At 41.2% G+C, this 14,011-nt stretch overlaps 1 protein-coding gene across 18 annotated transcripts in view; it reads left to right on the top strand.

Annotated features, from left to right (window-relative positions):
* The window catches only part of eps8a (epidermal growth factor receptor pathway substrate 8a), a 200,908-nt gene that overhangs the window by 154,659 nt on the left and 32,238 nt on the right, over positions 1-14,011 (top strand). For all 18 annotated transcript variants that reach the window (XM_038811132.1, XM_038811140.1, XM_038811143.1 and 15 more), the window contains 4 exons: positions 190-278; positions 682-756; positions 7,784-7,932; positions 9,390-9,573. In XM_038811132.1, the coding sequence (XP_038667060.1) occupies positions 190-278; positions 682-756; positions 7,784-7,932; positions 9,390-9,573 (497 nt within the window). The remainder of the gene's footprint in view (positions 1-189; positions 279-681; positions 757-7,783; positions 7,933-9,389; positions 9,574-14,011) is intronic.

Here is a 14,011-nt window from a genome sequence, read left to right on the forward strand (position 1 = left end):
TAAATGGGAATCAACTATGTGAAAGTTAATTCTGATTTAATGAGGTAATAATACAAATACACACTTTTTTAGTGCTGAAACCTTGGTTGGTTTGTATAATGTTATCTTTTCTGGTTTCCTCAAATACTTGCATTAAAATACCAGGTTTAAGGGGTACTAACTTCTGATTATTTTTTTTCCCTTCATTAGAGGGTGTTCTGACTCTCCGTGCAAAGCCACCTCCACAGGATGAGTTTGTTGACTGTTTTCAGAAATTTAAGCATGCATTTAACCTCCTAGTAAGTCATTATTTTTGAAAGATTTAAAGTTGTTTGGAAATTTTAACTTGCGTAAAACGAAATGTGGCTTATTTTGAGTAGTATTCCGTACATCGCTCCTGTCTTGTCATGGTTATTTTTTCCTGGTCATTGTAATGCACACTGCTGACCGCAAAGTGTGATTCCTGCACTGCAAATACAAATTATGACCTGATCCAGATAGTTATGAAACATAGTTCTTGAAGTACTATGGAACAGGCTTGTAGCTATCCTTGCTTACAGTATAGATATTGAGCTTAAAACCCAGGCTATCATAGCGTGAAGTTCTTTACAGTTTCTAAATCCTTAAAAAGGTTGGTGCACAAATTATGACATCTAAATTTATTCATTAACTCCACCCTTTGCTTCTCTCCTTTCACTGAAGGCCAAACTGCGAACCCACATTCAGAACCCTAGTGCAATTGACCTGGTGCACTTCTTGTTTACGCCTTTGAATATGGTAAGTTTACAAGATGTTGGGATAGATATAAAGCATAAATTTAAATGTGAGATTACTTGTAGAGTATTTCCTTAGGTCACTGTTGAGGTTGCAGCGTTGAATAGTCAATTGTTAAATAGCTCAAATCCACATGTGTGATTAATAACGTTCACGGTTTACACAATCTCCGTTTATTGGATCTGTCGTCTTTCGCTGGGATGCAGGCATTCTTTTATAAAATTAATAAATCAAAGATAGTACAGCACAGAAGGAAGCTATTTAATCGCAGCAAGTCTGTGTTGGCTGCTTTGAAGAACAGTACAGTTAGTCCAACTCTGCTGTTCTTTCCCCGTAACCCTGCAATATTTTCTCTCTCGGATATTTATACAATTCTCTTTGAAGGCTGCTGCTAAATTAATATCCACCATTTGGCATATAGGTAGTGTATGCCAAATCCTCACTACTCACTGCATAAAAAGCATTTCCTCATGTTGCGTCTTTTGTTATTCACCATAAATATATTAATTCTTTGGTTCTCAAACCTTCAGTCATTGGGAACAGCTTCTCTTTCTTTATTCTACCCAAACCTTTATGACTTTAAACCACTCTATAAAATCTCTTCTTGGTCTTCTCTGCTCAAACGAGAATGATTTCAGCTTTTCCCCTCAATCCAAGTATCTATGATCCACCATTCCAGGAAATCTTTTGTGTAACCTCTTTAAACCCATCACATCCTCCCTGAAATGTGCTGCCCAGAATTGGAGGCAATGTTCTAGTTGGGGCTGAACGAATGTTTTCGTAATAAGCCTACCATAAACTTCCTTGCTTTTGTATTTAATGACTCACTTTTAAATCCCCAGGATCAGAATCAGCGCAACCTCAGGTGAAGTAGGCAGTTGCCTAGGTCGGCAAGGTTTGAAGGGTCGGAGCCACAGCACCAAGGCAATAAACTGAGTGCTTAAAATGAAAGTGATGACCTTTATTATGAGCAGGAGCAACTGAAACTCAAGTGCCCGAGCATTGAGTTTCATTTCAGTCCCTCCCTCCCTTGCCTCTGGAATGGCCGAGCAGACAACAGCACAAGCAACTCTTTTGCTGGCCCTACCCATTTCTTGCCGCCACCAAATATATACTTGCAGTCTCCTGACTACTTCCCTCCCATGTGCTTGCTGAGCATCGAATTGCTTTCTCTTCTTGCCCCCTCCCCCCAGGTCATGATCTCTTGTTGAAGCCTTTCATCTTGCACTCATGAGGGCAGTCACAAGAAGACCATGCATGAAGTGCTAAAGGAGGCCATTCATCCCATCAAGTCTGCACCGATCCTCTGAAAGAACATCCTACCTAGTTCCATTCCCCTGCCCTATCCCCATAAATCCACCAACCTGCACATCTTTGAACTGTGGGAGGAAACCAGAGCACCCGGAGGAAACCCACGCAGACACTGGGAGATTGTGCAAACTCCACACAGTCACCCAAGGCTGGAATTGAACCCAGGTCATTGGCACTGTGAGGCAGCAGTGCTAACCGCTGTGCCGATCAGTGTCAGGGGAGTCAACAGCTATATACTGTATGAGAAGAGAGGGCTGATTGGTTGGCAAGTAGACTCTGATTCGTAGAGGTGACTGACCGTTAACTGCCAAGCATTGTTTGAAAATTTAAACCCAGCAGCTGGCTTTGGTCAGGGCATTGCCCTGAGGAATGAAGCAGTGAATGCCTGTCATTGAAAAAGATGCAATGCATGTTTATGTTCTTTCTGTCTGCAAAGAGCAGAGCCCTGTGTATTAATATATGTAGCTTCCTGTACACGCAAATGCAGTGAGCCTGACTGATCATCTTAAATTGGTTGTCAGCGTAATTCTTCACACACCTAAGGTTTGTTGAGCAAATATTGTCCAATATTGAACACGGAGTTTTGCAAGCATGGGCTAGTTGGTTATGGTCTGTACCTTGCCCATTGTGAGCAGTGGGGCATGCTTTTTGATATGATTTGCCATTCTTTGGTTTGTACGGCCGATATATCACACTGACACTGAAATTCGCATTTGTGTGATGGAGCAAATGTTTTTTTGGCTTGATGGCAGCATCCTGTTGGTGGTGAATACCACTTGTTGCTACTGCATTGTAGCAGTATGAAACAGCTAGCTAAACGTTTGAGATATGTTGCCCTTCCAGGGTAATCTGAGATAAACTGGACATTTTTCATCGCCGAAAGTAATAGCCTTCGGGCCGTTCATGAATTTGCACAATATGCAGTGTGAAATCATCTGATGAGGGTAGCCAATATCCATCCTGCACTCAGATTTACCGTTAAAATGGAACAGTCAAATTAACTCCCTTACCTTGACATAGTAATTGAGAATTCTGCCAGGAGGGTTCCCTACAACAAGCCTACTTTCGCTGGTCAATGTACGTGTTGGGAATCTTAAGATCCACATGCTATAAGATTGGCCTTATCAGCAAATAGGGCTCAGGCCATTTGCTCACCAAAGCTTTGACCAAATGCATTTTTTCAGAAATCCATTACTATCTTCTTAACTTCTTAATCTGCACTTACACATTTTGTGCCATCTGGAAATTTCAAAATTGTGCCTTGTACCTTAAAATCATTAATATATGTATAAAAACAGCAGAGGTTCTAGTATTGATGGAACACCACTGCATACCTTCCTCTAGCCTAGAAAAAAAACAGCCATTCAATTCCTACCTTGTACCATGTACTTGTAAGGAAGCTTCTTACATCTGCAATGTTATTTTCAAAAAAAATTACATTGATATCAGAAATACAGAATTTTTCCAGTTAACAGAGAGTCTAAAGACCAGGTCAGATTCTGCTTTTCCGTGACCTATGTGTAGGAAATGCTTGCCCCATTTGGTTCGATCACTTTCATGAAGTCCGTACTGACGTTGCAGACAGGTTGGCTCCGCTTTTACAATGCCGCCTTATAGTTAACAAAGGGACCCATATAAATGTATGGGACCTTGACCTTCTTGTGACTCATTAACAGTTCTTGCCTGGACCATGGATAATGATTTTACGACTTAATTGCTTAAAAGCCTGCATGAGCATCCTCGGGCAGTTTGAATTATTTTCCTTACCAATCATCAGTTTTATGGGGTACTCTTCCTTTGCAAGGCAATGTTGTATGTGCAGCCACTACATTGGGAATAGAGCACAACTATTTCATGCACACACAGCATTAAAAGTTTTTTCAAGTTGAAAATTCCAAGAAATGCACATTCTGCTAATATTGCCATGATCTAATCAGTTGCCACTGAAATTGTTTCTGTTTTATGTTCATGATTTTAAAAATGTCATCCTTGTTTTAACATCCCTCCATAACCTTGCACCACCCCTATCTCTGTAATCTCCTCCAACCCTGTTGCGATATCTACTTTCTTCCAATATTGGCCTTTCTTTAGTATTACCGATTTTAATTGCACCACCCTTTGGTAATTACCCCTTCAACTACAGGTCGTAAGCCTTGGAATTTCAGCCTTGAACCTCTTGGCCTCTCTATCTCTCTATCCTGTTTGCACTCTCCTTTAAAACATATATATTTGACTAAAATTATGGCCGTCTGCCAAAATGTCCCCTTATCTGGCTTGTCAAATTTGGTTTGATAGCACCATTGTGAAGTGCCTCGGGCATTTTGTTATGCTAACTGCATGAAATATTTTCAATATCTCAGTGGTAGTGTATATTTCTCTGTCTATCATAATCAACTCTGCTGCATGAACACAATGGCCATAACCTCCGGCTCCCCAGCGTCCTGGTTGGTTGGGGGGGGGGGGGGGGAGGCACAATTGCCATGTAAATCTCACCAGTTAATTTCGGCAGTACATCTGGAGAACTCCCCTTGGAAATTCACGGGTAAGATTCTCATGGCAATTGTCCAGAAATGTAAAATTCCCCTGTGTGAATGCGAATCGCAAACTTCGGATTTTTCTGAAAGTTAGAATAACTAAAGCCACATTTAACGTCTCGGTAACTATGGTACAGACCGACGCTGAACTCCCAGCAGTATATCTTCTCTCTTTCTTAACCCCCCCCCCCCCCCCACTGCTCCCCAACCAATGTAGGGAACTTTACCCCCAACACCTGTTCTGACCTCTGATCTCCCACCACCTCTAAATCCTATATCCTTACCATAAATACTTATTTTCCCTGACCTGACAAAGAAATCTAAATTTCAATGGACCTTTGAATTTGTGTGGTTTATGGCAGCTCATGGTGTAAAAAGGGGGAGTGGCCTCTTCAACGCACCGCACTGTCTGGGTCTCTGCCTGGGTCGAGTGTTCAGCGAGATAGCATTGAAAAAACATTGGTGTAAGTAATTTCACGCTGATTACCACGCCGAGGAAGTTCAGATCTCAATGTTTCGCAATTAACACATTTAACTGAGTCAAGTCACTTCTAATTCAGATATTGGATTTTTAGCGCAATGATTTGAGTGCCCAACAACACCCTTTCATTGATACTTAACAGAATTGTAGATTAGCTCAGTACAGATTTGTTTTCTGCATTATGTCCTGCCCATCAAATTATAAGGAAGGAATTTTTACATATTTCTGATGTGCGTTAGCTATTTTGGGTTCAGCAAAGCGGCTCAATTCCATTTTCTACCCAGTATCTAATTGTACAATCTCATGACTGGATACACGAGAATAACATATAATGGGGCTAGATGCAAATGGTAAAGCTGGTTTATTTGACTGAGAGGAAGTCAACATAGGGAGGAGTGGCCAGTGGCGTGCAGAGGGGGGGCCGACGGTGCGCTGGCCCTGGGCATCCATTGGATGGGGGCAGCAGCATGAAGAGAACGGAGCGCGCCTGCGCACTGCGTTCGGCCGGAGCGCGCCTGCGCACCGCGGTCGGCCGGAGCGCGCCTGCGCACCGCGGTCGCCGCTGGTGAAGAGGCAGCTTTGCACTCGGCGGCTGGAGCGCGAACAAAAAGGACGCAAATTCTCCCGAATTGACGGCAATCAATGCCACCATGGGTGAGTTTTATTTATTCTTTATCTTTATCTTTATCTTTATCTTTTGATCCATTCTCTGCACCCTCTCTATAGTTGTCAACTTACTAAACTGTCGTGCCCAGAATTTGACATTTGGGCCAGGGGCACCCATTTGGGACAGAACCAGTATTTTATGAAGATTCATCATGGCCTCTTAACTTTTGCCCTCTTACCCTTTATACTTAAAGCCCAGGGTCCTATAAATGGGAGATTCTCAGAGACAGGGGCAGCACGGTAGCATGGTGGTTAGCATAAATGCTTCACAGCTCCAGGGTCCCAGGTTCGGTTCCCGGCTGGGTCACTGTCTGTGTGGAGTCTGCACGTCCTCCCCGTGTGTGCGTGGGTTTCCTCCGGGTGCTCCGGTTTCCTCCCACAGTCCAAAGATGTGCGGGTTAGGTGGATTGGCCATGCTAAATTGCCCGTAGTGTCCTAAAAAAGTAAGGTTGGGGGGGGGGGGGGGTTGTTGGGTTACGGGTATAGGGTGGATACGTGGTTTTGAGTAGGGTGATCATTGCTCGGCACAACATCGAGGGCTGAAGAGCCTGTTCTGTTCTGTGCTGTACTGTTCTATGTTCTACTTGACTGCAAGCTGCTGGAGCTCGGATCTTGAACAGAGTTTTTATATCTGGATTTGGGGACCCTTTATGCACTGGCATAGTGCAAAAACAGGCCCCACATGACCAGGGTGTTGTGAAGAAGAAGGGATCTGGAAATGTGTCGACTGTGAAAATAATATTTGTGGAAATTGGGTGAAGTAATGCCGATGTTTGATGAGACTTGGTGCTAAAGCTTTAGAGAAATGAAGATGGAATTTGATTTGAAGAAGTTCAACGTTTTGAAGGATAGTGTGGCTGAAATGAATGCGATACGTGCTGAAAGGGCTGACTGAGAAATTGTGAGATATGTCTTTGTATCTGCTATGTGTAATTTATCGGTCATATTATTGCAATTTTCCTGTTAATTCATGTTTAATTTACGTTGATTTTGGTGTGATTGCTAATATAAAAATGAAGTCTTGTATATTGGTCTTAGTTGGGTTGTTTGTAGTTTGTTTCCACAAGGGTCATAACAGTATTTCCATGACGTTGCTGCTCTTATCCTTCTCCATGGGGGTTGCAGAGGAGGGAGGCACAACTTTCGAGACATAACATCTCACCCATTGCTGCAAAGCAAAATGACTGAAGAAGAGAACAATATCTCTAGAATCCCAGCGCTAAGGGGAAATTGACTAACTCTTACAGCGCAATTTAACCTCAGGCAGCCGTCCTATACCTTAGAGATGACAAAGATAAAGAGGTTAGTGAATAGCTCTAGAACGGGTGCAACTACGTTTTTTATAGGTTTTTTGGTGATATTTAATGAAATATTTACGTGGGGCTTTGGGGCATAAAATCAAGATTTGCCCCGGGCATCACCAGACCTCTGCACGCCACTGGGAGTGGCTGGTGAAATCAAACCTAACTGAGTTTAAATCCAATAGGATAAAATTAAATTCTACTGGCTGTCATTGTCTCGAGTGAAACGAGTTTGGGCTATCCTAATTCAGTCTAACTGAGTCAGTGGAATTATGTTGCTTGTAATTTGGGGGGCATTGGCAGTCATGAAAATCATTGTGAAATTGAAGAGTTCATTCTCGGCCTGCTTCATTAAAAAAAATTGCATTCAATTACAATTGGATTATAATTTGGAACAATTTAACACTGGCTGGAATCATCTGCCTTCCCTCATAGCAAGTTTGGTAGTAGTGTGAGGCTTCTAATAGGCGGGTGGGGACCCCATTGCCTTCCCAACACTCTCTCTCCTCTCTGTCTCTCTCTGTGTCTCTCCCTCTTTCTCCCTCCTTCCCTCCCCCCTTCCCTCTATTCTGTTCGTAATGGGAAGACCTGTGCTTGGCCTTCCCACCAACCTGCCAATTGAGGCCCTTTAGTGGCTGATTAATGCCCACTAATGGCCTCATCCCACTGCCCAGCGGTGGGTGGGGGTCTTGCTACACTACATATTTCTAACGTTGCCGTAAACTTTTATATTTCAGGTCATACAAACCAGCGGTGGACCTGAAATAGGTAGATCTGTTCTCTCTCCTCTCTTGACAAAGGATGCTATAGACTTTCTGAATGTATGTGTCACACCTGAAGAAAGGGAAATTTGGTTTTCCTTAGATGAAACGTGGACTAAACCCAGGCAAGTTTATAGGAATGCTTACTTACAGTACTTGCCTCTGCTATAAAGATATGCTTCACATAAGTGTGGACTTCAAATTGACCAATTTTAATTTGTAGAGGGTGAGTTGATGAAGGCTGCTGTGGGTTTCTACAGGTTTGGATAGTGAGGGGCGGAAGGAAGGCTGATAAGACTTCATGTAGTTGTAGATGATGTATAAAGTTTCTGTGGACTTGTAAATTTCACCATAAAAAGCTGATGGATAATTTGACATATTGGACTGGATTCCGTCGGGAAACCCATGAGCATGACTGCACTGCCAGCAGGAACAGAGAATTCCGGCCATTATCTTGTTGAATTTACTCCTATTAATCAGCATTGTTGTGCTGAAGACTACTTCCAAATTTAAGCATCTCAAAAGGCTGCATAAAAGACCAGGAAATGGCAAAATTTTAATTCTGCAATTGTGAAATGTTGCCTTCAGTGTTGTATGAGACTGAATTTGTGTCCTGTTGATAACTTGAGAAACGATCCCTGGGTTTCTGGATTACTTGTCCAGTGACAATGCCAGTGCCTCCCCTATAAATTGAAAATGAAAAGAAATGAAAATCGCTTATTGTCACAAGTAGGCTTTAAACGAAGTTACTGTGAAAAGACCCTAGTCGCCACATTCCGGCGCCTGTTCGGGGAGGCTGGTACGGGAATTGAACCATGCTGCTGGCCTGCCTTGGTCTGCTTTCAAAGCCAGCGATTTAGCCCTGTGCTAAACCAGCCAGAATAGATTTACAAAGTGGATTCAGCTGTAATCCAAGGTGAATGTTGCTTTTTGATGTATTCACACGTAAGATAACACAACCTCCGATACTGTGCTGTCACATTACTGTAATTTGAATACATTAACTCATTTCGTTCAAATAAACTAACAGACAAAAAGTGCTTTGTTAATACAATAAAACTGGTTTCTGAGCTAATTTACATTGTAGTTGCACGAACTTGCGTTCAAAATATTAATATGTTAATTAAATTGTTATGGTGGAGGTGAAAGGCATTGTTTAATCAATACTATGAACACATAAATAGGGGATAGCTGGGACACTGGGAAAGAGAAGGAGTGTTGCGATTGAGTCACTAAACCCTTTGTAAAGAAATGCTGTGTTTTGGTTTCAACTTCCCAGGCTTGGATCCTGTTGAGAAGGAAGCTTGCTCGAAGTTCAATGATAAAACCAGTTTCAAAATATGTTCTGTAACTTGCCTAATCACTTCAGTGTCATGTATTCTTATTGCACTAAAAGTTGTCGGAATGTTTTTATTTACATGGAATTTTATACTGTTTATAAACTACAGTTGGACCCCACTAGTTATAGACCATAGGTTGTAACTCAGTTCTTCAACACAATATACAAGTGATCCCAATATGTGCTTTTTCCACATGGAAGGAATTGTTCCTTTTGCTAACATCCAACTTGTATCTGTTCCAGATCGGAGTGGCCTAAAGATCAGTTTATTCCCCCTTACGTGCCTCACTTTAGAAATGGATGGGAGCCTCCTTTATTGTCATTTTTGGGCACACCATGTGAACAGGAACTGAATAATTTAGCTGAATCGGTAGCAAATGCAGAGCATCAGCGAAGGCAAGAAGAGCAGAGGAGGCTGAGTGAAGAGGTATGAGCCTGTACTGACCAAATCTGGGCTTGCCTTTCAGCAAAAGTTATCCTTGCACCATGTCTTGTTAATTTGGAAACCATCCTGCTTTTGCAATGCCAAAGCTAAATATAGATGGAAGGAAATTACTATTAGGAACTGTAGGCTTCAAAGGATAATTATGTATTATTAAGGACACGTTTTGTATGTGCAGTTGTTTATTCCTTTAGCATATCATTTAAAGTAGTCTGCTAAGCCATATCTAATTTCAACATGAAGTAATTTCTTTCGAATGTATTTAATCAAGATGTGTTTTGTAGGAAATAGAAGATGAGTTTAAATATAATGGAAATATAATTTTCTATTTCAGTTGGTCCAAATATTGGCGAGGTAACTGTTACCCATCATAGTATACGAATCCGGTTTTGTATGTCAGCTTGCAATTTCACGCATACAATTTACAATTTTCCCCTTCCTAATATGCAAAGTGGTAATTTGCTTAAATGTTTTACAAACATATATTGTTGGGAAAATAAAGGTAATTTTAAGAAATTTATATTTGTATACGGAAGCGTTAAAGATAAGGTATAGTTTTAAGTGAGTTTAATATAATGTTTCTGTGCTTGGAAGGATAAAACCTATAGTTGGATTCATGTTGTACAAAGGTGATTGTATGTAAGGGGGTTGGGGTCAATTCCAATTGTGATTTGGTTGTGCTTAGCGTACTCTATGGCATGAAGAATAAATAAACCAGCAGTGGTTGCTTATCAACTGGGGCCATGCAAGATAGCGAAGCTTTTCTGTTTTAGTTTAGCAAATTGATTGCACCTGGAGACGGGCGGTGAGAGAGAAAGCAGCCCTCAGCTCTTCTCAAAGCAATTGTCTTTAGAAGGCTAAAGTGGGAACATCTCTCTCAGCCTTGCTAGAAGAAAAGAAGTAATGGTTAAGAGAACAGATGCTGGAAATTTAAAGTCCAGCTAGTTAAGGAAACTAGAGAAATGAAGAGACGTTTCCGAGAAGTCTGGAGTTACTGGAACAGAGGAAACTAGGAACCAGAACCGATTACTGTTCAGTAAAGTCAGAGAGTGGAAAAGGGATTGGATCGTGAGAGGCCAGAAAGATATCTGCAGTAGCGCAAAGGTTTGTGAGAAATCATTACAGTTTAGGAATCATTGTTTGAAATGATTGTGGAAATTGGTGACTGGACCTCTTGAGTTTGTGTAAAAGCCTTTCAGAGAAAGGAAACCTGAAGGGAGAGGTATCAACCTGGAAGTGAAGCCTTGATGGAAGCAGGGGCGGGCATAATTATTATTTTTTCTTTAAAAATGATTTTTGAAAGTGGAATGTGAATTATCTGGCGGGGGGCGGGGGGGGGGGGAGTTTGAGGGGAAATTCACAGACATTCACTTGGATACAGACAGGAATGTATCTTACACAGTCAAGGGGACTGTGTGTTACTGAAACCACTGTAGCTTAAGATGTACTTTGTAGCTTGTTCTAATCCTAAAACCTGTGTGTAATTGCTAAGCTAAAGGAGGAGTAAAGGAGTATTGTATTACAATCCAAAAAGTAAACGTTATGGTCTTTTAAGCCAGGGTTCCATTTTGGGATCTTTGTGTCCAGTTATAACATCAACTGGGACTGTAAGATTATACTGGCAAATATACAGAAACTGAGACAGATTGTAGTACAAATTAAACTCTAATTTGCCTTGAGATGAGTATGCTGACTGGCCTTCGAGGATTGTGTTATGGCTAGGGTTTAGAGAACCCAAGAGTGTATCATGGAGTTCACCTGACCCACAACGTTTAATAGATTGTGGTATGGGGAGCACACGGCCCACTCTACAGGTGTGGTCCAGCAGAAATAAAAAAAGTATTCTTAAAGCAAAACAATGTTTATTCTTTGAACTCAAGTTAACCTTTTTAAAACATAGTGAACATCTTAGCAATCATCAATTCAAATACAACCCCCAAAGAATACAAGACTAAGTGAGCCTTGAGCTTTCCTTTTAACATCCATAAGACTTAAAACAAAACCTTTAACAGAAGCACCTCAGGTTTAACTTCACGACTGAGAACAGTTATCACGTTGAAATCAGCAAATGGACACTCATAAGCTTACAGAGATTCACACACATCCTGCTGTGATTTCAGCTTCTCCAAAACTAAAATGAAACCAAACCCACCCTGCAGCAAAAAGCCGAAAGTGAAAGTAAAATGCTGACACAGCCCAGCTCACCCACTCCCTGACATCACTGCAGTAATAAACACCCATTTCTTAAAGGTGCTCTCACTACAGATATTTATATACATACGCATTTATAAACATCCATTTCTTAAAGGTACTCTCGCATGACACCTCCCCCCAAGAAAAAAAAACCCATCAACTTCAAGATGGTTTCATTTTTCACCTTTTCACTATCCTTCAAGAAATGCACACAGTAAAAATACTTTTTCATTTTAAAAAAACAACACACGCAAACAGGTATAATAATATAGTCCATTTCTTTTCCTCCTTCCAACTGGAATCCTTCTCGATTGGCAGTCTCTTTGACCAAGAAGGTCTCTGCACGATCCATCCATTTCTCTACGCCTCGGCATTTCTTTAAAGTCAGATACTTTAGTTCAATCTGATCACAGAGTCACTTGTAATTCTCCAACACAGGAGCATGGTTATCACAGCTTTCAGGCAATCAAATGCCTGTTGAAAGTCCGCTGTCCACTGAAATTTTCAACGTTTCTTCAGCAAGTCAGCAGTGGAGCAACCACGCGACCAACATTTTTCACAGATGTTCAATCAAATCCACTCATGCCAAGAAATCACATTATTTCCCCGTGTGATGAGGGTATCGGAAACTCCTCAATAACTGTTGGTTTCACATCCCGTGTGACCATTCGCGCTGTCCAACTGTCTGGCCAAGGAAAGTGACTTGGGCTTTTCCAAATTCACTTTTGGCTAGGTTTATCACCAAACCTGCCACCTGAAGTCGATCGAATAACTCCATCAGATGTTTCAAATGTTCCTTCCATGCCTGGCTGAAAATTACCAGATTGTTGATGTATACCGCACAATTGGGTAATCTTGAAACAACTTTGTTAGTTAACCGTTGAAATGTGGCTGGGGCGTTTTTCATGCCAAATGGCATAACTTTGAATTGGTATATACCATCTGGAGTCACAAAAGCTGAAATCTCCTTCGCCCTTTCGGATAAAGGTACCTGCCAGTAACCTTTAAGTAAATCCAGTTTGGAAATAAAAGCTGATTGTCCCACTTTCTCAATGCAATCCTCCAAATGTGGGATAGGATAAGAGTCCATTCTTGTAACTGCATTAACCTTTCTATAGTCCACACACAACCGTTGGGTACCGTCTGGTTTAGGTACCATCACTATGGGTGAGCTCCATAGGCTGCAACCCCCTTCAATTATGCCATTTTTAAGCATACTCGCAATCTCTTTGTTAACCTGTGCCAATTTTAAAGGGTTAAGTCTGTATGGATGTTGTTTGATGGGAACAGCATTTCCCACATCAACATCATGGACAGCCATTTTAGTATTTCCCAATTTATCTCTACAAACGTGCCCATGTGATATCAATAACTCTTTCAGGTCCGTTTGTTTTTCTTCTGGAAGGTAACTGAACAATTTATCCCAATTTTTAAGAACATCTTCATTTTCCAATTTAATTTGAGGTATGTCAAGTTCAAAATCATCTGGATTTGGTTCATCACTTTGAACTGTAAAATTGGCACAGGTTAACAAAGAGATTGAGAGTAAAAATGGTATAATTGAAGTGGGTTGCAGCCAATGGAACTCACCCATAGTGATGGTACCTAAACCAGATGGTACCCAACGGTTGTGTGTAGACTATCGAAAGGTGAATGCAGTTGCAAGAACGGACTCTTATCCTAGCCCACGTTTGGAGGATTTCATTGAGAATCATTAAAACCTCCTCCTTTTTCTCTCCTTCCCTTTCAAAGTACCTTTTAAGGGTATTCACATGACACACACACTGAGTTTTCCTTCTATCCGGCATTCTTATCACATAATTTGCTTCACTTATTTTCCTTTCAATCTGATAAGGTCCACAAAACCCTGCTTTTAAAGGCTCACCTACCACTGGTAACAACACTAAAACTTTATCTCCACTGGCAAAACTACGAACTTTGGATTTCTTGTCCGCTACCCGTTTCATCACATGTTGTGCACCTTTTAAATGTTGTCTAGCCAATTCACCTGCTCTATTTAATCGTTCTCTAAATTTTTACACGTAATCCAATAATGTAATTTCCGATTTCTCACTCACCAATTTTTCCTTAATCATTTAAGTGGTCCTCTTACCTCATGACCAAAAATTAGTTCAAAAGGACTGAATTTGGTTGGCTCATTAGGTGCATCCCTAATTCCATCCAGTACGAATGGAATTCCTTTATCCCAATCCTCTGGATAATCGTGACA

Source organism: Scyliorhinus canicula, chromosome 11, assembly GCF_902713615.1.
Source record: "Scyliorhinus canicula chromosome 11, sScyCan1.1, whole genome shotgun sequence".
Taxonomy (NCBI): domain Eukaryota; kingdom Metazoa; phylum Chordata; class Chondrichthyes; order Carcharhiniformes; family Scyliorhinidae; genus Scyliorhinus; species Scyliorhinus canicula.